Here is a 27,648-nt window from a genome sequence, read left to right on the forward strand (position 1 = left end):
AGAAAAATTTACATCACATGATTAGCGTTTCTTGTCATGTGACTAGTGTTATCAAAAGTTTACGACTGGCTAACAGTAACAATAGACGAATACTTTTAGTCAATAGTCCTGCATGTAGCATTGTAGAGTACAAAGTTGGATTGAAACCGAAAGTTAGATCTAGCTCTTAATAAAGATCTTCATTCTAGATCTATTTACTAGAGTAACTAGTCTATACATCAATAGTTAGAATCTAAATGTAGATCTAGATCTGGACTCTACTACTCTACTCTCTAGCCTAGGCCTCTACTCTAGCACTCTAGCTCTAGCTAGAGTTACTCTGAGTCTGACTAGTTTGACTCTTACTTAGTTACTACTACTTACTAGACCTCTGCCTCTAGTAACTAGTCTTACTCTAACTCTAGAGTGCTAAGAGTAGTAGTAGTAGAGCCAGAGCTATTAATGTAATATATTAATATTATAATATTATTATTATAATTATCATTCATCAATTATTGATATATTATTTATTATATATATTGTTTATAATTATATTGTTCATCAATGTTGATCTAGTACAGTCATCTAGTAATTTGACAATGATCACAATCATTAGTGAATCAATGACTCATACTCATAGTATATTAAAATATTATACTAGATATATAATTTATAATATAATAATGATATACTCAATTAGTGATGATTTTGATTAGTGACAGTCATTGAATGAAAATGACTTCGACTTAGAACTTTATTTTAAATATAATTTTAATTGTAGATACTAAACTCTAGTGTCTAGAATTAGAATGTAGCTAGCCTAGAGTTAGAGTCTTCTCAATCTAGCTAGACTCTAGAATATTCTAGATCTTCTACTCTAGTCATCTACATTATTCTAGATCTATATCTTAATAACTAGAACTAGCTGCTTGATCTAAATCTAAGTTAATTCTAGAGTACTAACTAGACCTAGATGTCCTAGACCTAGAATAGATAGCATCTAGATCTCTAATAGTCTTAATATTAATAGACATATAGTTTTAGTTGATATACTATAAATAAAGTATAATAGATAGAATCTACAAGTACAAGTTATTTTAAGTTAAATGGAAACTTGGATAGTTTTGACAATTTTTTATATAATATGTGTTTTGATTTACAGATAATGAATATATTATTCTTTTTTTTAATCTGCAATAATAACTTAGTAATAGATGTTTTTCTGACATAATTTTCCTGCACATCCAAAACGGTAAGACTTTCACCGGGTTTCTATATGACGTCACACAAACCTATTAATTTAACTATTAACTTAATGTATAACGGAAAACCATACAGTTAAGTTTACATTCTCGTAAAAGAAATATATCTTTGTGTATGCAGTTAGATCTAGATCTTGTAAGCAAAGAAAAAAATGCGTATTAAAAGTAGATTTACATGCTTGTCTAACCACGGCAGTGTGTATTTTCTCACCTGACCACTCAACACACAACAAATGCTATATCACTTGGTTGTCTTGTCATGACCGACTACACGTTGTCTAGACTAGTCTTACACTGACCAGTTTGTTAGAATCAGTCAGACATACGATCTATTTACTTTTTGGGAGATTTCTTTTTTAACTACTGTCTTAGATTTGAGTCACTGACAGTGTAGTCATTCACTTCACTTCAGGTCTTCAGTCACTGCAGTTGATGCTATAACTTAGTGTAACGTAACTGACAGTCTTTAGAATACTTTAGATGTAAGAAGTAAGTGTATAAGTCTGGAGTCAAAGATTATTTTAACATAACACAAAGTGTGGGATTGAATCATAATCACAAGTGACAAAGAAAGGTAAGAATTGGATTATAAATACATTGGATAAATATATCTATAGCATGCTTTACTCATTTTAACATTGAACATAACATTCCAGTGATTTGTTTCATTTTACTTGATATTTCACTGGGCGACCAGAATTGTCATTTTATTTCGCTGTAGAGTTTGTAGCAAAATCAATGTCATTGTGGTCCATATATTTTCCATATTCAAAATACTTAATGTTTAATATTTGGGAATTCCCAAGGACCTTATTAAGGGGGCAGTGAGACTTGGTTTAACTTCTAGTCTACTTGTTGTCTTGTTTGTTTCTTACTTGTAAGGAAATATTAACTTTTCTGTATTATTTAATTGAAGTTTTTTTTTTAAGTAGAAAAAAAATATTTTTTTTGGGTTGAATATATGAAATTATATATAACAAAGTAATGCAATAACCCCCCTCTCCCTCTCCAAAAAAAAGGATGGGATTAAATTGAAAAAAATAGGCAAGCAATATTAAATACAATTTACTCAGAAAACGGTGACCAGTCACTTCATCCCTGGTCACTTCATCCCCGGTCATTTCATCCCCTGGTCACTTCATCCCCCGGTCATTTCATCCCCTGGTTACTTCATCCCCCGGTCACTTCATCCCCTGATATTTTCATCATCTGATAATTTTATCTAACAAATTGTAATTTTAAAAAGCATTAAATGAGCAATATTTAATGTATTCCTTTTTTATTTAAATGACAGAGAGAGAGAGAAAGAGAGTCACACCCTAAATATACATGCAAGATTATTTCCAATAAGCACTCAAACAATTAATTTTAAGGCTATAAGAACCTTATCATGACGGGTATGTTCACATAACTAGAGGCCCCCCACCAGTTTCGATATCTAAAGTGAATATCAATAAACAAAATACATACTTACATATACATGTAGAAATGAAATATCAATAGAAATAAATAACAATAACACAATTTGTAACTTTAATGTTTAAAAGGAAGTCCGCCTTTACTAGAAAAAAATTAAACCTTATTACAAGGCTAAAAATGACTCGCCCATTTTCAAGAAAGAGCGATGGAAAAATCAAATAAAGTGAAACATGGTCGTACTTTCACCAGAGCTTGGCCTTTGATGATAAGTTATCAGCGGCACAGTCATAATTATTGTAATCGCATTTCTATCTCTCAAAAGATTTCCACTACTTGCACCACACCTTGGCCTTTGATGATAAGTTATCAGCGGCAAGGTCATAATTATTCTAATCGCATTTCTATCTCTCAAAAGATTTCCACTACTTGCACCACACCTTGGCCTTTGATGATAAGTTATCAGCGGCACGGTCATAATTATTCTAATCGCATTTCTATCTCTCAAAAGATTTCCACTACTTGCACCACACCTTGGCCTTTGATGATAAGTTATCAGCGGCACGGTCATAATTATTCTAATCGCATTTCTATCTCTCAAAAGATTTCCACTACTTGCACTACACCTTGGCCTTTGATCATTACGCTATAGATAAGTACACATCCAGATTTACCATATAATATTAGATTTCTCATTAAGAATACAAAGTGGAAGAGGAAACACCATAAACGCATTAGTAATATGTCATAAAATGTCAAAAAGAAAGCATTCTACATAATCATATTTATATATAAAATATTTAATTGGGGATGAACTGACCAGGGGATGAAGTGACCGGGAACCCAGAAAACAAACATGCCTTTAAGGTTAATCTTCATAATTGTTCCTTAAATTCTTGTTACAACACCAATGTTGACTCTTTCACAGCTTCACATCCTCTGTCTTTGTCATCTGTTATTTTCTAGTATGTCAATGCTCATCTTCTCTTTTGTCTTCTGTGCTTTATTTCACCTCCAAAAGTTTTTTTTTAAAGTAAATTTTATCGTCATGTAATCAAAATAAATTGTGAAATGATTATATTTATGTACCTACTTATGTACCTATTATTTTTTTTTTGTAGTCACAGAGCCTTCAATTAATTTGTCTTATAATTACTGATTAACAAAAACCTCTCATTTAAAATTATTTCAAACACAACTTATAATTGTATATATGTATCTTTGTCACAATACCCTCCTAATTTTAAAAACTTTAAAAAATGTACCAAATCAAGCTAAAGTTTTATAACAATTGTAAAACTGGATATATAACTAGTGACTATTTTTAATTTACATTTACCAAATTGCATTAGTTCAGGAACAAAAGTCAGATTATTCGCAGACAATTGCATAATATATAGAACAATAAAAACAACACAAGATACAGAAATTTTACAAATAGAATTAGATGAAATACAGAAATGGGAATCAAATTGGAGCATGTCTTTCCAACCAGAAAAATGTCAGTTATTAAGAGTAACAAAAAAGCGAAAACCAAATTAATTCCACTTATCTTATTCTTGGTAAACCAGTAACACAAACTAAAAACGCAAAATACCTAGGTGAAACTATCAAAAAATCAAACAAAGCATTAGGGTTTATTAAAAGAAATTTCTATAAAACAAATAAGAACATAAAACTAAAATGTTATTTAACCTTGGTTAGGCCAATAATAGAATATGCATCCTCTGTTTGGGACCCCTCAACTCAAAAAAACATTACGTTAAGAAACTGGAACAGACACAAAATAGAGCAGTGAGATTCATAACAAACGAATATTCACGTTTGACTAGAGTTACACCTTTAGTTAAATCACTAAATTTAGAAAGCCTTCAGGACAGAAGACGCAAAAGTAAAGTAGCAATTATACATAAAACACTGAACCATAATCTTCAAATACAAAAACAAAATTTAATAAAATACTCAGAAAGACACAAAGATAAAGCAGGGTTCGTAGCCACCTTGAAAACCTGGAATACACCTTGAATTTCATATTAAATTCAAGGCCTTGAAAAAGCCTTGAATTTCGTAAAAAACAGTGAAAAAAACTTGAATTTTAAAACTGGACCTTGAGTTCTTTCCCTCCCGATACCTGGTGTTTATTTTGTTTTTTTTCCCGGTTACATTGAGCTGACCAGTGACGACGCGTCTACACCGCCTTTCACCCACTTGTGAAGCGCGACCTCGTGATTGAAAACGACCTTGGCTCAAGCAAGCATTTCACTTTTTCGTTTCACTGTTCCGACTGAAGACGCGCTAGATCTAGTTGTAGTGACTATTGTCTATAACTGGAGCAATTAGCAGCCTAATGTGAAGGCTACACCCCTCCGGGCCCTCCCTCGCCGAAAATCTTCTTGTAACAGTAAGAGTGACTTCGCGTGGAAAGTCCGTATATCATCTTATCTTTGTGTCTTTCTGAGTATTTTATTAGATTTTGTATTTGGAGATTATGATTTAGTGTTTAAGTATAATTGCTACCGTTCTTTACTTTTGAGTCTTCTCACGATCCATCCTTCTCATCTAGCTAGAAATAGTATCTAGATTTAGATCTAAGTTAGATCTAGTGAAGATAATTCGCGCTTAACCTGAAAACTCCGTGAATTTTAGTTTATTTAAGGATCTAGATAATGGTACATCTAATTATGATCTAATGTCTAGATTGCTCTAGAAATACGCTAGATTCTAGATTTACGCTAAATCACTAGAACCTAGTGAAGATTATTCTCTCACAGCCGTTAAAAGTCCGCGAAGTTTAGTGACATTGGGTTAGAATCTATAGAGTCTAGATCTACGATAGATTCAGTGAAGATAATTCGCACACAGCCGAGAAAAGTCCGCCAATTTAGTGACTTAATTAGATCTAGACTGTAGAAGCAGTGACAGCCGTGAAAAGTCCGAAGTTAGTGACTTAGATCTAGACTCTAGATTTACGGTAGAATCAGTGAAAATAATTCGCACACAGCGTGAAAATTCCGCGAATTTTAGGGACTAGATTTACGGTGATTCAGTGAAGATAATTCGAAAAAAGTCCGCGAATTTAGTGACTTAGACTTAGATCTAGACTTAATTTACGCTAATCCAATAGAATAGAGTGAAGATAATTCTCTCACAGCCGTGAAAAGTCCGCGAATTTAGTGACTTAAATTAGAGTCTAGATCTACTGTAGATTTAACGAAAATATTTCGCACAGCTGTAGAAAAGCCCGTAGAGTTATTTTGGTTGTAATTTACTTAAAACTGATGGAAAGCAAGTCAACAATAATAGACTAAAGAAGCTTTGTAAACAGAAGGAAAACCTATATAGAAAATTTAAAGAAACTAATGCAGAAAGAGTTTACAAAAAGTATATAAAAATTAAACACTTAACCCAAAAAGTAAGCAGACAGCTGCAGAGTGAATACATAAACAATGTAATATCTAAAGATAACAACAAAAACCTATGGTCATACATTAAGTCTAAGAAAATGGAAACAACAGGCATAGCGCCATTAAAAGATGAACATAACATAATACATAATGATAATGAAACTAAAGCAAACATCCTAAACAAATACTTTGCATCAGCATTCTCAGCCCCAGGAGACAAAGACATATTACTGAATTTGAACCAAGTAGACAACATAGAAGATATAGTAGTACAAGAAAATGGAATTCAAAAACTATTAGCCAACACCAAACCAAATAAAGCTTCTGGACCTGATGGTATTCCAGCTAGATTACTCAAAGAACTAAGCAATGAGCTAGCCCCAGTGTTCAAAATACTCTTTCAGACTTCACTTAACCAGGGCAGAGTACCAAAGGACTGGAAAGAAGCTAATGTCACCCCCCTATTTAAAGGAGAAAAATCTGACCCAGGAAACTACAGACCAGTATCACTTACCAGCATCACATGCAAAATCCTAGAACACAATATGTAGCAACATCATAAACCACTTAGACAAACATAATTTTACATAATGTCCTCACACCATACCAACATGGCTTTAGGAAATATAGATCATGTGAAACACAACTAATAGGACTAATTGATAATTTTTCAAAAGGTTTAGATAATAGTGAACAAATAGATGCTATCTTACTAGATTTTTCTAAGGCTTTTGACAAAGTTCACCACCATAGTTTGCTTAAAAAGTTAAAATATTTCGGTATTAATGGTCCACTGCATCAGTGGATTAAAGATTTTCTGATAGGGAGAGAACAAACTGTAATAATAAATGGCTCTAAATCAACACCGATAACAGTAAACTCAGGTGTACCTCAAGGAACAGTCTTGGGTCCACTACTATTTTTAATTTACATAAATGATTTACCAAATTGCATTACTTCAGGAACAAAAGTCACATTATTTGCAGACGATTGCATAATATATAGAACAATAAAAACAACACAAGACACAGATATTTTACAAAGAGAATTAGATGAATTACAGAAATGGGAATCAAATTGGAGCATGTCTTTCCACCCAGAAAAATGTCAGTTGTTAAGAGTAACAAAAAAACTAAAACAAATTAATTCCACTTATCTTATTCATGGCAAACCAGTAACACAGACTAAAAACGCAAAATACCTAGGTGTAAATAAATGAAAAACTGTCATGGAATCCACATATTGATGAAACTACAAAAAAATCAAACAAAGCATTAGGATTTATTAAAAGAAATTTCTATAAATCAAATAAGAACATAAAACTAAAATGTTATTTAACCTTGGTTAGGCCAATAATAGAATATGCATCCTCCGTTTGGGACCCCTCAACTCAAGAAAACATTAAGAAACTAGAACAGACACAAAATAGAGCAGTGCAATTCATAACAAACGAATATTCACATTTGACTAGAGTAACACCTTTAGTAAAATCACTAAATTTAGAAAGCCTTCAGGACAGAAGGCTCAAAAGTAAAGTAGCAATCATACATAAAACACTGAACCATAATCTTCAAATACAAAAACAAAATTTAATAAAATACTCTGAAAGACACAAAGATAAAGGCACATTCCTCGTCCCATATGCTAGGACAAATTTGTACAAATACTCCTTCTTCCCTAGTGCTATTAGAGCATGGAATGGGTTGCCTGAGCTAGCCAGGAAAAACAGTGACTTGGCAGAATTTAAGTCATTGGTTAATATGCATGAGAATTTAAGTCATTGCTTAATATGCATAACTGAATGCATTGACGCATCTTCTTTTTTTGAAGTAACGTCTGTATTATATAAGATAAGATAAGATTGGCAATAGTTAACTAAAAAGTTAGAAACTTTTAGTTTAACTAAAAAAAAATTAATTAAGGCCATTGTTTAACTAGAAAAAAAAGTTTAGTTAAAATCGTAGTTTAATTTTTTTTTTAATTACTAACTAAAAAGTTTAATTAAAATTTGTACAACTTTTCAACATGTGGTCAGGGTTTTCTGGTCATGTGATATCAATAACTTTGATTATCAAAAAAAAAGATGCAGTTAACAACTATTTAGTCAGTCTGCATTTGAAGAGGGTAAAGTAAGATGCTGGTAGAAGTTATGGGAGTAAATATTTGCAACTGAAATTAGTAGTATTATAAAATGTTAAACATTTTTTGCCAAAAGTTGCTATGCAATATTATGAATGGCCTTGCTTCGAATTTTTTTGTGAGCCATGTGGAGGTGTTTAATTTCTGTTTATAGTGGGAATCTGATTAGTGAGCTAGGTCAATATTTAGTGGTTTTAATCAATTCATTTGCGGCAAACAATACTTTTTTAACTGCAGGAACATCAAGTACTCTCTTTTTATTATTGAGTTCTAAGTCTAAATCGACAGCTAGGCCTATATAGATCTAAAAGCATTAGGATAACCAACTCTAGAAAAAAAATCTTAATCCACACCCTCTCTGGCCGTAAAGTAAATAGACTGTGTCCAACTGATTTTAACAACCTGGTCAGATAGACATACACATGTAGACCTAGTGTACTGTACGTGTGTAGTCAATGAAACTACAAGACTACCCTGCATTTATTTCATTACGCGTTATGCAATAGTGTTTGCTTAATGTGGTGTGGTCAGACAAGAAAATAACACACTGGCATGGCTAGTCAAGCATGTTCATAGATCTTTCGTTCGTTGCACTTTACACTAAAATAATTACACATCCTCCCTGCCCAGAAAGTAAATAGACAGTGTGTTTGACTGATTTTAACAACCTGACCAGATAGACATACACATGTAGGCCTACAGTGTACTGAGTATGAAGTCCATAATGACAAGACCACCCATGTTTTTTCCCTTGCACGTTTAACGGTTATGCAATAGTGTTAGTTGTATTTTTAGTGGTCAAACAAGAAAATAGCTCATCAGCATGGTTAGTCAAGCATGTATTTTACACTATAAAATAGTTAAACAGGTCAAATGTTCCTTAATACTCCAACGATTTCGTTTCTATTTCTTTGATTGCTAGATCTAAATTTGAAATTCGATATCAATGCTATTTTATGAGATTTCAAACTTTACAGGTATAAGTAAGATTTTCTGTTATATAATAAGTTAATATAATTTTTTAAAAAAGAGTACCATTCTTTTCTAAAGGTCTTAATCCAAGGCAAAAATACAAGCACACATATATTTTAAGACATCTTTTTTTACAATTTTATTGTGCATTAACGTTTATGTAAGAAACATATTCCTTATTACTGATTTTATTATGGATAAATATTTCTACAATGCTAAAAGAATAAGATCGAACCGTAGACATACAGTCGGATGATTATATCTATATAGGTCTAGTTCAACCCAGCCCCCCCCCCCCCCCCCCCCCCAAAGTTATGAAAAGTTTAATTAATTATATTTAGTTTAGTTTAACTATATTTTGAAATTTATGATAAACTTTTAGTTTAACTACTTTATTTTAGTTGAAAACTAGTTTTAGTTTAACTTTTAAAAGTTAGTTTAATTCCCATCACTATATAAAACACTTAAAATGTACGCTCTAGACATTAAAACATGTTTCTTGTCTGTCTCTTATCTGTCTCATCAATTTATCTTACAATCTTCATTACCAGAGCTAAACTTTGTTATCAATCTTCATGAGGGCAATTCTATTGATATTGTTCTGAGATAAAGTTATATTGGTCAATTGTGCTGTTGCATGTTCCAACTAACATCGACAATTAATCTTAATTAAACCGTTTACAAGAAACATAATGAGGTTTCAGTTGTTAAAGAAGATATATATATAAATGCCTCTTATTTTATGACAGTGTTACTTTATGTCATAAAATCATTTAGCAAGTTTTGAGTTTCAATCACATTATTATGTGATTGTTGTTTTTTTTACTAACCTATTACTGATTTGGTTTAAGTAAGTATTTAGTAGAAAGTTTGAAATTACAATTTCATAGTCATAGAGGGAATAATTTGTCTTAAGAAAGTTGTTTTATATTATTTGTAAAAAAAAAATTCTCTGCTTTATAAGTTTTCAAATATCATACTACAAGCCATGAATTAAAACCAGATTAAGCAATCATATGTATTATGGATGCTCTCTTTGTTTGACTAGTTATCTTTAAAATTAGCTATAAGTATTTCTAGTTTCCAGAATTATATTCATAAAATATTTAATAAATAGCTAAAAAAAATTTTTGGTTTGGAGACTAATAGTTACACTTTTTTTTGTATCCTGAGGGAAACCTATTTTGACATTTATAGATTTACTTTTTCTACCTTCACCGTAATGCATTTGTGTTAAATGTTGTGCTTAAAGATTAACATTGTATTGATATTACAGATGTCTTGCTTGAAAATTGTGTTACTTCATTGCTTTATTGGCATAGCTCTGTCTGTCAACGCCATCAGTCTGTCTGAGAAAAGCAGTAATCACAACAATGTGTTATACTTCCAATCCCATGAGGAAACTCTTCAGGTATGACTTGTCCTCTTTCTTCAGTTCATTCTCACTTTGTCTTTTATTATAGATTATACACTTACATTTCATTGCAACCTTGTATTTATAATTGCAACTTAAGTTCTCTTTTGGTACTAGTTGAATCATTAAGTTAAGTTACCTTTCCAGATCTAATGGTCTACTGAGCAATTAGGTATAAATATGTATTTATGGAATCTCATTCTCATATCCTTTTTGACTATTAGTCAAGCAGCATTCTTTCCTATCCCAGCCCAATTGGTGCTTTTTTTTTTTAAACTCTTTTGTTTATATACTGCTTGTGTTATGTATGTTGCTGGATTCTCTGTTCTCGGTTCAGAAGCCACCGCGCCTCTTGGATTCTCTGTTACTGCATGACAAAACCTAAATGGTGTTAGAGAGGGAAGATATTTATATGTGATAAGTCACTCACTCATACCATATATGGTATTTATTGTTACATACATAATATAAACTTGCTACATTAGAAATAAGACCTTCTGTTTTGTATGTCTTTAAATTCAAATTAATTATATATTTCATGCTAATACTTATTTATTCAGAATGAAATAGAATGTTTTATTATGGACCAGCAAGTCTTTACTGTTAAACTTTTTATACATTTACTTGTAGTATTATTTATGATCTGTTTAAATTTGACTTAGCTGTTAGTGTAACTATTACAAAAATGCTACATCCTTGTTGGTTTCATTTTTTTGTTAGGAGTACTTGTCATAAAAAAAATTCATCTGTTCAACTTATTGTAAACATTTTTTGACTTCCCTGTATTTTTGTTTTATTTTTGTATGGAATTTTTAAATGTTGAAATTTTGTACAACCATTGTTATTTACATTGCTTCAATATTTTTTTGAAGTATTATTGAAGTATTACTCTATATTTACTATTTTAATACCTGCTGGGGTTTTTAATTCAGTTAGCTTTGACTATGACTAATGGATCATGCCAGAACACCAGTGCATTCTTTTGTTCTGATAACTACACCTGTTGCAAAGCAAATCCACAATCAAAAGTTCCATTTGTTTGCTGCCCATTGGCAGAGGTAAGGGGAGTCAATTAAGGGGACATTGCAAAGTGGTGGTCTCAAACAATAAGTGTCACTAAACAATGCCATTGATTTAAAGTTTAAATGCAATACTCCTTTAAAAAGAAACTGGCTGAGTTTTAAAAAAATATTTTTAAACGTTTTTTAAATATTAAATGTATTTCCCACACCTTGATAACACTTCAAGATCAAATTAGCTCGTTCTATTAGTGCTAGTCATTACAATTGTTAGCTTTGGCTTAATCATTTTTTACTTGGTGGTCATTGTTGTGCTAAGACCACCACTTTGTCTAGCACACTGACTTGTACCTTCATTGTTAAATAGAGTATTGTGCAATGACTTGAATTAGAACTTGTTTACCTTTTGAAATTAGCTTTAGAATATAGGGTTAAAATGCTTTTGTCCATTACAGTCTAATTGATACATTTATTTGTATTCCTTTCAAAGATTCAATTAACTCATTTCAAAATTAAGTTTAGCATTTTTTAGAGTTAATATTTCTGCTTCAGAAGTATTTGTCTCATTATCCAAGCAATAATTAGGTTAGGACAACTATTGAAAATGGTAGTTTTTTTGCTTGCTTAATTCAGTGCAATTGTTTTTTTTTAAATTTGTAATCTTTGTAAAAATGTTCTCAATTGCGTGAAGTTAAAAATTTTTTTTTAAAAAGGCTGTTTGCTGCCCTGATGGCATGCATTGCTGCCCACGTGGCACATTCTGTGACATGATAAACAGAAGATGCTACTCAAAAGGAGAGAATGTGCACATTATTCAATATTGGAACTACATGTCACCTCAACAGCTGAAAACCAGAGAAAAAGCAAAGGTCTCTAATATATCAGACTACTGATTTTTTAATTTTTTTTTTTACTATGCTTAGACAACTTTATTTTTAGCTTTGTTTTTTTTTTTTCAATTCAGTTCCAAGAATTGTATCCCTAAAATATTACAAGTATATAATATTAATTAAAAATCTTTTTTTTTTATTTTTAAAGCAATTGAATTTCAGCCCTTTGGGCTGTAATTATTTGTAGACTCACTCTGTACAGTAATTGGTAAATTAAGATTTAATTGACATTATACCAATGCTGACATCCTATTTAACATCTTATTCCCATTTATAAAAACCAGATCCACTCCTTCTGATATATATATATATATATATATCCACTTGTGGACTACTCTCCAGCAAACAAACCTTATCTTTTTGTTAATCTTTATCTTATAATTAATAATTGCCTTGTGAAGTGTTAGACTTAGCAAGGCCAAATGTCCAGTTCAATCCCAAATGATTACTGTTATCAATGTTAGAAAAAGTATCCAATAGATAAGAGTGGTTTAACTTAACAGCATTATCAGTAAGCAAACATGTTAATTAATGTTTAATAATTGTTCTGTTTAACCTTGACTTATTATTGAACAATTAGACCAAGTATTTAAAAGCTCAAATGAAACATTCAGTTTCATTGTATGTCTCTTATCTATGGTCACAAGATATTTATATACATACGTAATCACATGATTTAATTAGGTCAAGTATCTTACTCTGATTTTAATTTAGATTAATATTTTATATTGTTTTTTTTTTTTCTCATGCTTTGTGTAATCCTAATATCTTTACATAAATTTGACCAATATTTCATCCTCAGCTTCTTATTTAATTGTTTTGTTTTATTTTTAAATTATAAAAAAATCATCTTCAGACTTCTTAACCCTTTAAGTGCTGAGCTATTTTAAAATGAGTGCATACAAAATGGAATTACAATAAATAAACTACCACACACATTTTAAGGGTTAAACAAAAGCTGTAGGTACTTATTGCGGTTACGACTTATGGATAAAAGAAAGAATTATTAATGTACATGTCAATGGTTTTTGCTCACAAAAAAAATGTTTTGTTTTTACTTGTAGCACACACTTATTCTGTGAAAACGTATCTTTTAAAGTAACCATGATGCTTATGTATAATAAAAGAACATATTTATATTCATGTAATCTTTTATCCTTTGTTTACCATCTTAACATTTTAGTTATGAAAACTATTTACCATGTAAATTATTCTCATTATTTGCACTATTAGTTCTTACATGTTTGATGAATATTGTTTATAGAACATACATCTAAACTTTTACTTAGTTACAGTATTTTAAGTTTTGTATTTTTTTTTTTAAACTTTTATATCATAATATCTTATTTTTACATTTTTTTGTAGAGTGTGCCAAAAACCGTACCATGTGCTGATGGTAGTCAATGTCCAGATGGTTCAACTTGTTGTCAGTTGGCCTCTGGAGGCTATGGTTGTTGTCCATTAGTCCAGGTTACTGTTAAAATTATTGTTTTTTTTTTTGCTGTTGTTTTGTTTTGGTTTTTGCTCATTTCTATTTCAAATAAGTAAAAAGAAAAATGAGCTAAACATAACTGAATTTATTTCAACTTTCTAAGCACTAATGTATAGATAGGAAAAGTTATCTAATGAAAATATTTTGTTTTTCATTTTTTGCTTCCTCAATAGTTTTGCCTGATTATCATCATTAATAAAGACAAAATTAACTATTGGAAGTAACAGTAATTTATTTAGTAAGGGTACATTTTGATATGCAACTTTGACCTATTCAATTAAGTGTTCATTAATAATTGATTTGTGTAAATTTATAGTATATAATTAAATCCTGAAATATTGAAGTTATTTAACTTTAAATTGAAAGTGTAATCCATACAGATTTTATAATTTGATAGTGTCCTTATCTTATAGGCCACTTGCTGTGCTGATCATGTTCATTGTTGTCCAAATGGTTACAAGTGTGATCTGTCAGCTGGTACATGTGTTAAAGGACTTGATGTTGTTGCTTGGTCAGTTAAACAACCAGCAGAAAAGCCAAAGGTTGGTATTGCTAGGACTAGTTTAGATATTAGGTTTGTATTTATATAATTTTACATGGGACATTTAAAAAGTACATTAAGTAAACATAAGGTTTAGAATGAAACAGAAACATGATACCTCAGTATTTTAAAACATTGTAAAAAAGGAATTCCACAGCTAACAGTTTCTTAACAGTTAAAAATAGAGTTTTGTTTCAAATCTATTGTTAACTTTTGAGATTTAAATTTAATAAATAACTTTTCTTCATAAATATGGTTCCAGTCTTTTTTTTTTTTTTTTCTGTGATAATATTTTAAAACTTTCAGTTATTATTATTATAGCTTTTTTTGATTATTTAAATATATAAAGAAAATACAGAAGTTAACTGAAAGTGTCGTATGTCCTGGAGGTCAAGCACAGTGCCCAGGTGGAGCTACATGTTGCAAGCTGCAATCTGGGGACTATGGATGTTGTCCTTATGTCAACGTAAATTCAATAAAATGTTTATGTTCTATATTTTTTACTATACTTACTTTTTATAAAAGACTTTTTGAAAACTAACTAAAGTTTCTGTTTACACTAATCTGCTGTTCCAGGTATTTTGATTCAGATAGATTAATCTATGGTGGATAAAAATATTCTGGGACTTATTTAGTTTGTTAGATTATAGGTTAGAGGCAAAATGAATCCATTCATGACTAGGTAAAAATTTTAAATTTTAATATTTTTTAACAGAAAATTTATTAAGATTACAAGCTGCATTTTTAAACTTTATACTTCAATTTGAAAATCTATTTATATCTTGTAATCCTTTTGTCATTTTAATAATGGGTTATATAAAATTTACTCCAGTTGTTTTATGGAGTCATTTTGTTTTTTGTTTGTATTTATATATAAAATGTATGTACATACATAAATAATAAATAAATTTCTCTTAACAAGCTGATTTTTATTGTTCATATTCTCAGGCAGTTTGTTGTTCAGATGGTCTCCATTGCTGCCCAAATGGCTACAGATGTGATGTGGATCAAGGTGAATGTAAAAAAGGGGATAGCTCTGTCCAGTGGTTCTTAAAAGTACTGGCTAAGCCTGTTTCAGAAAATGTAGAAGTAGGTCTTAACTCCATCAGATGTGATGACACTTGGTCCTGTCCAGATGGAAATACATGCTGTAAATTAGCCTCTGGAGAATATGGATGTTGTCCTTTACCTAGGGTATGAATTAATGGTCAGCAGAAATGTTAGTCTTCTTATTCAAAATTTTAGACCTACCGGTACTTTGAATGTGTATGTAATTATTGTAACTTGTTTATCTTATCTTTGCTAGGCCACATGCTGTGATGACCACATTCACTGCTGTCCAAATGGCTACACTTGTGATGTATCAGCAGGAACATGTAACAAAGGAAATGATATTGTAGCTTGGCTCTCAAAACAACCAGCTAAAGTTGTAGGGGATGTGCAGTGTGATGACACCTCATCATGTCCAGATGGAAACACTTGCTGTAAACTAGCCTCTGGTCAATATGGGTGTTGTCCATTACCAAAGGTATACAAATTATATATTATATATTGAACATCACTGCAAATAACATGCATTGACAGTATTTACATAGTCAAACAAAATTTTATTAGCAGTAGGATTTGAATTCATTATATAGACTGAAAATAAACACAAAAGCATGCTACTTAGGGATCTAATTTTGCATATTATATCACATATGTTAAATTACATTCACAATATTTATATAGTGAACCTTTTGTTTTTATTCATTGCAATATTTACTACAATATCAATATTCTTTTTTAAAAAGCAAAACTTATATTGATTGAAAATGCATCAATTATTTTGAATCCATTATGTAATTAATTTTCAATTGATCTAGACTAACAATAAATAAATTTGTGCGATTGGAAATATTTTAAATAATTTTTTTTTTGTTATTCGCAAATTTCATACAATATAAAGTGCGCTATGATCTGAGAATGGGAACTGTCAAAAATGTGTAAAAAAATTCACCCAGACACAGATAGAGCTAATATAAGCTTTGTAGAAACAAAGTTTCTGTTTGAAATATTGTTTGCATGTAATTCAAAAATATTTTTTTTTTCTCATTAATTATTTTTCCTCAATAATTTACAAACACTGTCCATCAAATTTAAAAACAGATTTTTTATTTTAAGTTATAATTTAATTTAAATCTTCATAACCATCATGTCTTATGAAACAATTTCTGACTATTGTAAAAGAAATTTATGGAACAAGTCGATGGTAATTATTATTTTTTTATTTAAATAAATCTTTTAAAGGCCACATGCTGTGATGACCATGTCCACTGCTGTCCTAATGGCTACACATGTGATGTATCAGCAGGAACATGTAACAAAGGAAATGATATTGTTGCTTGGCTCTCAAAACAACCAGCTAAAGTTGTAGGGGATGTGCAGTGTGATGACACCTCATCATGTCCAGATGGAAACACTTGCTGTAAACTAGCCTCTGGTCAATATGGATGTTGTCCTTTACCAAAGGTAAACCGAAAAAAAAGTGAATAAAATGTTTAACTATCTTTGCTTGCAATTTTATAACTAAAAGTTTATATACATCAAGTACAGAAACTGTTCTACCATTATAATTAAAGTTGATTGAGTAAAAAAAATATTAGGATATATATAAATAATTTTTAAAATGTCATTGTTGGGCATGGTTGCTTTGCTTTAAAATCAAGGATCTTGGATGGAATCCGTTGAAGACGATGTTCTGGCCACATGACCCCCTTTTTATTAGTTGCCGAGGAAAAAAATGAATTTTAAATCATCTACGTCTTGAATAGCAGGACTTGAAGAGCATTTAGTTTTCAACATTTTATTACAAAGTAAATGTAAAAAACACATTTTTATATCTAACAGTAATTCTTAATACTTATTTTTGATTTTTTAAAAATTGTATCAAACTTCAAGGATAACGACTAACAGTGTAGGAAAATGTTTTTAGTAACTCCTATACGTTTATTAATTTTATTCATTTTTTCAGGCCACATGCTGTGATGACCATGTCCACTGCTGTCCTAATGGCTACACATGTGATGTATCAGCAGGAACATGTAACAGGGGAAATGATATTGTTGCTTGGCTCACAAAAAAGCCAGCTAAAGTTGTAGGGGATGTGCAGTGTGATGACACCTCATCATGTCCAGATGGAAACACTTGCTGTAAACTAGCCTCTGGTCAATATGGATGTTGTCCTTTACCAAAGGTAAACCGAAAAAAAAGTGAATAAAATGTTTAACTATCTTTGCTTGCAATTTTATAACTAAAAGTTTATATACATCAAGTACAGAAACTGTTCTACCATTATAATTAAAGTTGATTGAGTAAAAAAAATATTAGGATATATATAAATAATTTTTAAAATGTCATTGTTGGGCATGGTTGCTTTGCTTTAAAATCAAGGATCTTGGATGGAATCCGTTGAAGACGATGTGCTGGCCACATGACCCCCTTTTTATTAGTTGCCGAGGAAAAAAATGAATTTTAAATCATCTACGTCTTGAATAGCAGGACTTGAAGAGCATTTAGTTTTCAACATTTTATTACAAAGTAAATGTAAAAAACACATTTTTATATCTAACAGTAATTCTTAATACTTATTTTTGATTTTTTAAAAATTGTATCAAACTTCAAGGATAACGACTAACAGTGTAGGAAAATGTTTTTAGTAACTCCTATACGTTTATTAATTTTATTCATTTTTTCAGGCCACATGCTGTGATGACCATGTCCACTGCTGTCCTAATGGCTACACATGTGATGTATCAGCAGGAACATGTAACAGGGGAAATGATATTGTTGCTTGGCTCACAAAAAAGCCAGCTAAAGTTGTAGGGGATGTGCAGTGTGATGACACCTCATCATGTCCAGATGGAAACACTTGCTGTAAACTAGCCTCTGGTCAATATGGATGTTGTCCTTTACCAAAGGTAAACCGAAAAAAAAGTGAATAAAATGTTTAACTATCTTTGCTTGCAATTTTATAACTAAAAGTTTATATACATCAAGTACAGAAACTGTTCTACCATTATAATTAAAGTTGATTGAGTAAAAAAAATATTAGGATATATATAAATAATTTTTAAAATGTCATTGTTGGGCATGGTTGCTTTGCTTTAAAATCAAGGATCTTGGATGGAATCCGTTGAAGACGATGTGCTGGCCACATGACCCCCTTTTTATTAGTTGCCGAGGAAAAAAATGAATTTTAAATCATCTACGTCTTGAATAGCAGGACTTGAAGAGCATTTAGTTTTCAACATTTTATTACAAAGTAAATGTAAAAAACACATTTTTATATCTAACAGTAATTCTTAATACTTATTTTTGATTTTTTAAAAATTGTATCAAACTTCAAGGATAACGACTAACAGTGTAGGAAAATGTTTTTAGTAACTCCTATACGTTTATTAATTTTATTCATTTTTTCAGGCCACATGCTGTGATGACCATGTCCACTGCTGTCCTAACGGCTACACATGTGATGTATCAACAGGAACATGTAACAGGGGAAATGATATTGTTGCTTGGCTCACAAAAAAGCCAGCTAAAGTTGTAGGGGATGTGCAGTGTGATGACACCTCATCATGTCCAGATGGAAACACTTGCTGTAAACTAGCCTCTGGTCAATATGGATGTTGTCCTTTACCAAAGGTAAACCGAAAAAAAAGTGAAAAAAATGTTTAACTATCTTTGCTTGCAATTTTATAACTAAAAGTTTATATACATCAAGTACAGAAACTGTTCTACCATTATAATTAAAGTTGATTGAGTAAAAAAAATATTAGGATATATATAAATAATTTTTAAAATGTCATTGTTGGGCATGGTTGCTTTGCTTTAAAATCAAGGATCTTGGATGGAATCCGTTGAAGACAATGTGCTGGCCACATGACCCCCTTTTTATTAGTTGCCGAGGAAAAAAATGAATTTTACATCATCTACGTCTTGAATAGCAGGACTTGAAGAGCATTTAGTTTTCAACATTTTATTACAAAGTAAATGTAAAAAACACATTTTTATATCTAACAGTAATTCTTAATACTTATTTTTAATTTTTTTAAAATTTTATCAAAGTTCAAGGCTAACGACTAACAGTGTAGGAAAATGTTTTTAGTAACTCGTATATGTTTATTAATTTTACTAATTTTTTCAGGCCACATGCTGTGATGACCATGTCCACTGCTGTCCTAATGGCTACACATGTGATGTATCAGCAGGAACATGTAATAAAGGAAATGATATTGTTGCTTGGCTCTCAAAAAAACCAGCTAAAGTTGTAGGGGATGTGCAATGTGATGACACCTCATCATGTCCAGCTGGAAACTCTTGCTGTAAACTAGCCTCTGGTCAATATGGATGTTGTCCTTTACCAAAGGTAAACTGAAAAAAAAGTGAAAAAAATGTTTAACTATCTTTGCTTGCAATTTTATACCTAAAAGTTTATATACATCAAGTACAGACCCTGTTCTACCATTATAATTAAAATTGAGTAAAAAAAATATTAGGATATATATAAATAATTTTTAAAATGTCATTGTTGGGCATGGTTGCTTTGCTTTAAAATCAAGGATCTTGGATGGAATCCGTTGAAGACGATGTGCTGGCCACATGACCCCCTTTTTATTAGTTGCCGAGGAAAAAAATGAATTTTACATCATCTACGTCTTGAATAGCAGGACTTGAAGAGCATTTAGTTTTCAACATTTTATTACAAAGTAAATGTAAAAAACACATTTTTATATCTAACAGTAATTCTTAATACTTATTTTTGATTTTTTAAAAATTGTATCAAACTTCAAGGATAACGACTAACAGTGTAGGAAAATGTTTTTAGTAACTCCTATACGTTTTTTAATTTTATTCATTTTTCAGGCCACATGCTGTGATGACCATGTCCACTGCTGTCCTAATGGCTACACATGTGATGTATCAGCAGGAACATGTAACAAAGGAAATGATATTGTTGCTTGGCTCACAAAACAACCAGCTAAAGTTGTAGGGGATGTGCAGTGTGATGACACCTCATCATGTCCAGATGGAAACACTTGCTGTAAACTAGCCTCTGGTCAATATGGATGTTGTCCTTTACCAAAGGTGAACTTTAAAAAAAGCAAAAAAATTTTACTATCCCTTTATACACAGAATGTAAAGTACAAATTAAGTAATGGTAAAGATTTTTTTATGACTATTTATGAGCTAAGCTATATTTTAGACTTTCCTATTATCAATAAATTTTCAAGAATTTTAAATCTACTATGTATTTGCAAAATACCACTCATTCATCTATCAAGAGATCTCTGGATCCACAGAATGGATTTACGTGAGATGTTTTACACAGGTTCATTTTCCTCATATGTGCTCATTAAAATTTTTTTTTTATATAGATTAGCTGTTTGAAAATGGAAATTCAAAAAAAAAAAAAAAATCACCATCTTTCTATTAAACCTATATATTTAATTTTGATATTTTCCCCAAAATGTTGCAGTCGGATGGCTGCCTGGTCGTGCGGTTTGCACGCTGGACTGTCGTTCAGATTTATCGATGGTCCCGGGTTCAAACCCTGCCCGCTCCCATCCCCCGTCGCCCTGCGGGAGGTTTGGACTAGGAAGTAATTATCTTCAACTCTGAAGGAACATCCGAAACATGTAAAACATTTTACAAACATATATAAAGCTAAAATGTACACTAGCACAAAAGTAAACTTTCTTTAAACCATTTTTTTTCTCTAAATAGGAAATAACTGCATTTAATGAATGTGTATCTGCATAGAAAGTTAAAAAACAAAATAAAATCAATAATTCTTTGGTGGGTAACTCACCATTGTGGACACTTTAAAACGTTAACTAACAAAAACAAAAATTGATATTTAAATTTTTGTTCTCAAGAACACCAATTATATGTGAGGGCTATTAAAAGTGTGTGTTTTGGGTAGGATTTTTTGTTTGGGGAATGGGGCCAAAAAGCAATATATAGCCTATTAAATATTTTGGATATTGAATTGAGGGAAGAAAAATCCGATTTTGACTAACTTAATTTTTTTGTTGTGTTTGGGGGGGAGTTGGGAGGGAGAAAAGTGATACTAGAATTAACTTGCTCAAAATATGCATGCTTGTGTATGAGTGGGCTTTATGAAGCATTTCAAGTCAGAATCTATGTGGGTGAGCATTACAGGGTACAAAAAAAGGTTGGTGGCCCAGAGAGAGAGAGAAGGAAAGGGATTGAAGAAGAGAAAGAGAAAAACAGAGTCCATAAAGAGTAAGAAAGAGAGGGAGAGAAGAAGAGGGCGAGAGAGAAAGAGCAGGCTTTTCCTATCCAATGTAACAGATTTCACGGGATAAAATTTTTTATTAGAGTGGAGCATTAAAAAGTGGGCTGTTTTATTGGAAGTGAAAAAAAAATGACAGGTTCCAGCCAGAAACCAAAATAAACAATATATAGCTTGGGAAAAAATAAATGGGTGTAGCCAATGTGTAATGCTAGTTTATTCTAAAAGCATTTTCATGTTTTTTAACTGAATATTAAAAGAAATGATATTAATAAAACAATTTTAATCTGGCAATACTATCTTAGTATTAAATATATGTTCCATTGGAATTTCTGTTGCATTTTTTATTGTGCTGAAATTTGAAAATTATTCTTTATAATATGGACACATTTTTCTTTATTCTATCGCACTTTGCACTTTACTAGCTTTTTACAAATGTTAAAAGTTTACATTGTTAGGAAATGTATATAAAACTTAAACTCTTCATTTGACTAGGCCACATGCTGTGATGACCATGTTCACTGCTGTCCCCATGGCTACACTTGTGATGTATCAGCAGGAACATGTAACAAAGGAAATGATATTGTTGCTTGGCTCACAAAACAACCAGCTAAAGTTGTAGGGGATGTACAGTGCGATGACACCTCAATATGTCCAGATGGAAACACTTGCTGTAAACTAGCCTCTGGTCAATATGGATGTTGTCCTTTACCAAAGGTAAACATTGAAAAAAGAGCACACACACACACACTCAAATATGTTAACTATTTGGGCTTACATTGTTTTTAAAGTACAAGATAGTTTTTAATTAGAATTTATTGAGTGAAAATAAATTTAGGGTTTTTCTATAACCTATACAATTTTTAATATCATGTAAGTCATTTTTTATGATATGGTGGCTTTTGTTCTTTAAATCCAGGGGTTCATAGTTTGAAACTGTTGTAGACTGACATTTTGTGATATTTAAAATGTCAGCGTTGTCCCAACTTTAATGGTTGTCTGTTATTATTTGAGATAATTTATGGAGGTTGGTTGATGTTGGCCACAATAATCATCAGCTATATAAAACAGATCTGCCCATGGACTGCTTGATCTAAAAGGGGAATATTCCTTTTTTGTTTTATACAAGTCCTTCAAAATAATATTTCAAACTGAATATAAGACCAAAAATGTATGTCTAACTGTACTATCATGATCCTTTTTTTAATTTAAAACTTTTCTGCATCATGGTCCTTTTTAAGTATCTTTTAATATTTTATAATTATTTTAGGCCACATGCTGTGATGACCATGTCCACTGCTGTCCTAATGGCTACACTTGTGATGTATCAGCAGGAACATGTAACAAAGGAAATAATATTGTTGCTTGGCTCACAAAAAAGCCAGCTAAAGTTGTAGGGGATGTGCAGTGTGACGACACCTCATCATGTCCAGATGGAAATACTTGCTGTAAACTAGCCTCTGGTCAATATGGATGTTGTCCATTACCAAAGGTAAACTGAAAAAAGTAAAAAAAAAATGTTAGCTATTTCTGGTAAAGACTTGTATCTTTTTAGTACAATTTTAAATTTCACACAAGTCATTGTTGGGCATGGTGGTTTTGCTTCCAAACTAAGAGTTCATAGTTTGAATTAATTGGAAGCTGTAATTTTCAGCTTTGGCATTTTTTGAATGTCAGAGTCACCCATCCTTAATGGGTATCTGAGATTAGTTGAGAAAATTAAAGTTGGTTGGTTGATGTACTGACCACATGACCCCCTAATTAATAATTGACCAAAGAAACAAATGAGCGTAAAATCATCTGTCCCATTAACTGCAGGGTCTAAAGGGGAATTTTTTTCCACAAGTCATAATTTTATTTCAAAATTAATGTAACTAAACTTTGTATATCTAACAATGATATTATTTAAAACTGTGCTTCATGTTGGTCCTTTTTAGGTGTATCATAATTTAAAATGTCTATCTGAAATTTTTAAAAATGTGTTAACTAGAGAATACTTTTCTTTTTTTTTTATTTTAAAAAAATGTATAGATGTTCAAATCTTACAGTGTAGGAAAATGTTTTAAGTAACTCCTATACATTTATTAATTTTATTCATTTTTTCAGGCCACATGCTGTGATGACCATGTCCACTGCTGTCCTAATGGCTACACTTGTGATGTATCAGCAGGAACATGTAACAAAGGAAATAATATTGTTGCTTGGCTCACAAAACAACCAGCTAAAGTTGTAGGGGATGTGCAATGTGATGACACCTCATCATGTCCAGATGGAAACACTTGCTGTAAACTAGCCTCTGGTCAATATGGATGTTGTCCATTACCAAAGGTAAACTGAAAAAAGGAAAAAAAAATGTTAGCTATTTCTGTTAAAGACTTCTATCTTTTTAGTACAATTTTAAATTTCACACAAGTCATTGTTGGGCATGGTAGTTTAGCTTCTATAGAATACTTTTATTTTTGTTTGATTTTTAAAAATTGTAAAAAGGTTTAAAGCTTACAGTGTAGGAAAATGTTTTTAGTAACTCCTATACATTTATTAATTTTATTCATTTTTTCAGGCCACATGTTGTGATGACCATGTCCACTGCTGTCCTAATGGCTACACATGTGATGTATCAGCAGGAACATGTAACAAAGGAAATGATATTGTTGCTTGGCTCAAAAAACAACCAGCTAAAGTTGTAGGGGATGTGCAGTGTGACGACACCTCATCATGTCCAGATGGAAACACTTGCTGTAAACTAGCCTCTGGTCAATATGGGTGTTGTCCTTTACCAAAGGTACTTTTCTTTTTTACAAAGCTTATATGAACTCTGTTTTTCTGTCTGGTAAAATGGTTGTACATATTATTTCTCCCACACCCAATCTCTGATCAAGCTGAAATTTTGACAATTATTTCTTTTACATGCAAACACGAGAATCAATAAAAATAAATTAACCAATTAGTTAATTAACAATTGGTAATTAATTACAGTGTTTAGTATCTTGAACAAGGGAAAAAAATAAATTAAATACATTTTACTTGACCCCTTTAAGATGAATTAGTCCTCTTTATTTTTTGTAGAAAGAAAAGTTGTAAATGACTATAAAACCTATTTACATAAGCAACTCTCTGGCACAGTAGCTACTGCTTGAGAAGGCCTTAACCCCCCTGAGTTTGAATTCAAGCCGCTTACTTTACACCTAAAAGTGATCTCCCAGATACACCCCTTTTCTCCCCCCTACCCCTTTTCAACTGGTCCAGACATGTGATTGTATCATAGTGTATTGAGAGCTAAAAGCATGAAACTGGGCTAAACAAAAACAATTGGTAAACATAATTCTAGTGCACAAATTTATTATTGGTAGTCTAGAAATTGAACTACATGACTGATCCAAACAAATTGATACAACTACATTTAATATAAGCTTTTTTTTTTTTAAATATTTTTTGTATTTTGCTTGTTTAATACTTAGCCTTCATTCTAACAACCTCTAATTTGAATAACTTAGGAGCTTAGTCTAATTTTAAAATTTCAATAAAATAATTTTTTTTTAAATATGCCAGCCAGTTGTATAATTTTTGTTTTAGGCTACATGTTGTGATGACCACGTTCACTGTTGTCCCCATGGCTACACATGTGATGTATCAGCAGGAACATGTAACAAAGGAAATGATGTTATAGCCTGGGTAAATAAAAAGGCAGCCAACATTGTCCATTAAATTTTGTCTTTCATGATGTCTTCTCTTTTAAATGATAAATGTACATTCATTTTGTTTAATTTTGCTGTCATTCGTTGCTTATGAATGAAACTGTTTTTTTCAGTGTTGATATTAGCATGACTTGACACATATTCCAACCCCCTAATTATATTGGGTTTCTTTTATGTGCTGCTCTGAGTATAAGTTGACATAAACTATATATAGTGAAAGTCTCTCATTCTGACTTGCACTATTTTTTGGGTGGAGGATCTGGACGTACACATCTGAAGAAAAATAATGTTATACAGGTACAAATATTATAATTTTTAAGAACTTTTAACTTGATCAACAGCATAATTCAAAATCAGTTCATTGATTAGTCCTTATTGGTGAATAGTGATTAATTCAAAGTTAGTTTTGCCTAATTCCTGATAATGCAAATAAGACATTGGAAATTTTCAGTGAGCTGTTTACTTTTTTTTTTTAGAAATTACAAGCTAGTGAGTTATTGGCATTAACAAATGCTTTACTGCTAACACTCAATTTCTAATAATTCATTATGTAAGTGAGTGTGTCTGCAAGGCATATTGTATAGGCATTGTTACAAGTCTGAGTGTGTGCTTTGTGAAGGTCAAAGACTGGCTGACAATTTATGTTATAGCAGACCTCATCAGAAACATGTAGATCTACTTATATAGCATGTGTGTGTTTGTGTGTGCAAAGAATTGTAAAAAGGAAATACCACATATGATAATGAAAGTGTTTATTATACAAACAATTGTTTTTAAGCATATGTTTTTTATCTAAGTATTGTTATCTGTAACAAGCATTCCATTAGGTTGATGTTTTGTCATGTCTGCAAGTAGGTTTTAAAAACTATCAATGTTTAGCATTTTCTGATTAAATGACGACTTTATGACCAGCACAATGATAACTTAGCATTATTATCAAACAACGTTTTTTGCTTTCTTTAGTATCTATAATAGTAAGTCATTGGCTCTCCAGTTGTTTTTTTTACTTCTTATCTTCTTATCTTATCTTATATAATACAGACGTTACTTCAAAAAAGAAGATGATTACGTCCTAAGCGTCATGCATTCAGTCATGCATATTAACCAATGACTTAATACTTACTAGCTAAATAATATTTATGTTTTCTTTTAATATCTGTCCGTATGTTTGTATCTTTATTGTAAATTCTCATGTGAAACATATTCTATTTACCATCATAAGATCTCTGGTTTGGATTTCAAAATTAAAATGTCTATACTATACTTTATTTTTTACAGTTTGTGCTTTAAAAAAAATAAACAAAGTAACTTTCTATAGAACTATTTTTTTTAATTGTTTTTTTTTTTATAAATTTGTGTGTTTGAACATTAAATTATAAATTCAGCAAGAATGTCATTCTATTTCAAAATCTGTATGATGGGGAAATTATTTATCTTTTATTGTTCTAAATCGATACGAGAGGTAAGCTAATGATCAGTGGTAAAGACAATTCCTTGATTCATTGCCCTGTACAATAATTCAAAAGGATGCTGCCTATATGCTAATGCCACTCTCCCTTCCCTTTTCTTTTCCTATTCATATTAACCAAAGACTAGGATTCTAGTAGTCAAACTTCTGCCCTGTAATATTATATTGGGTAGGAAGGGACTGAAAAAGACATTAAAATATTGATCATTAGCTTATACTATGCAGATTATTTTTATTATTATTTACAAACATTTATTTCTTCTGGGACGTATGTGTTTGCCATAACCATCCTATCGCCATACTCCTTTGGACCGTTAGTTGGGGGGAGTGGGGCGGTTTAGTAGAAACTCTAAAAACCCCTTTTCATTGTGCTAGAAAGGCCTATATATTAAATTAAGCATGTTTAGATTTCTGATTGTAAGAGTTTTTTTTTTCTTCACTAAAATAATAACCACAACTAGAGATCTAGGTTTAAATATAACTGTGTGGAAAGTAAAGTATTTGCATTTCAAAGGCATACACAAATCTAGATTCAATGTCAGTCGTCGGTTTGTAGGCCTAACACTTGTTTTAAAATCTGGCTAGCCACTATTTAAATAATTTAGAGGTCAGTGTAGACAGTGTAGATGCTAATCAGTGATGTCTATTATTGTCTATTAT

At 31.2% G+C, this 27,648-nt stretch overlaps 1 protein-coding gene across 12 annotated transcripts; it reads left to right on the top strand.

Moving 5' to 3' along the window:
- Positions 1-26,840, top strand: LOC106078204 (progranulin). 12 transcript variants are annotated; one of them, XM_056045699.1, is made up of 21 exons: positions 34-152; positions 1,654-1,815; positions 10,449-10,583; positions 11,519-11,644; positions 12,319-12,474; positions 13,861-13,965; positions 14,401-14,529; positions 14,878-14,994; positions 15,477-15,722; positions 15,835-16,056; positions 16,818-17,039; positions 17,542-17,763; positions 18,266-18,487; positions 18,990-19,211; positions 19,714-19,935; positions 20,433-20,654; positions 22,321-22,542; positions 23,096-23,317; positions 23,932-24,153; positions 24,386-24,607; positions 25,399-26,840. In XM_056045699.1, the coding sequence occupies exons 3-21, from the start codon at positions 10,449-10,451 to the stop codon at positions 25,528-25,530; spliced, it is 3,588 nt and encodes a 1,195-aa protein (XP_055901674.1). In that variant the 5' UTR covers positions 34-152; positions 1,654-1,815; the 3' UTR covers positions 25,531-26,840. The 12 variants fall into 12 exon arrangements, with proteins under 12 accessions (XP_055901628.1, XP_055901695.1, XP_055901703.1 ...); XM_056045690.1 differs by having other exon boundaries at positions 40-202; XM_056045653.1 differs by lacking the exon at positions 1,654-1,815 and having other exon boundaries at positions 1-152.
- Positions 26,841-27,648: the final 808 nt, after the last annotated feature.

The sequence above is a fragment of the Biomphalaria glabrata genome, chromosome 1 (assembly GCF_947242115.1).
Source record: "Biomphalaria glabrata chromosome 1, xgBioGlab47.1, whole genome shotgun sequence".
Taxonomy (NCBI): Eukaryota; Metazoa; Mollusca; class Gastropoda; family Planorbidae; genus Biomphalaria; species Biomphalaria glabrata.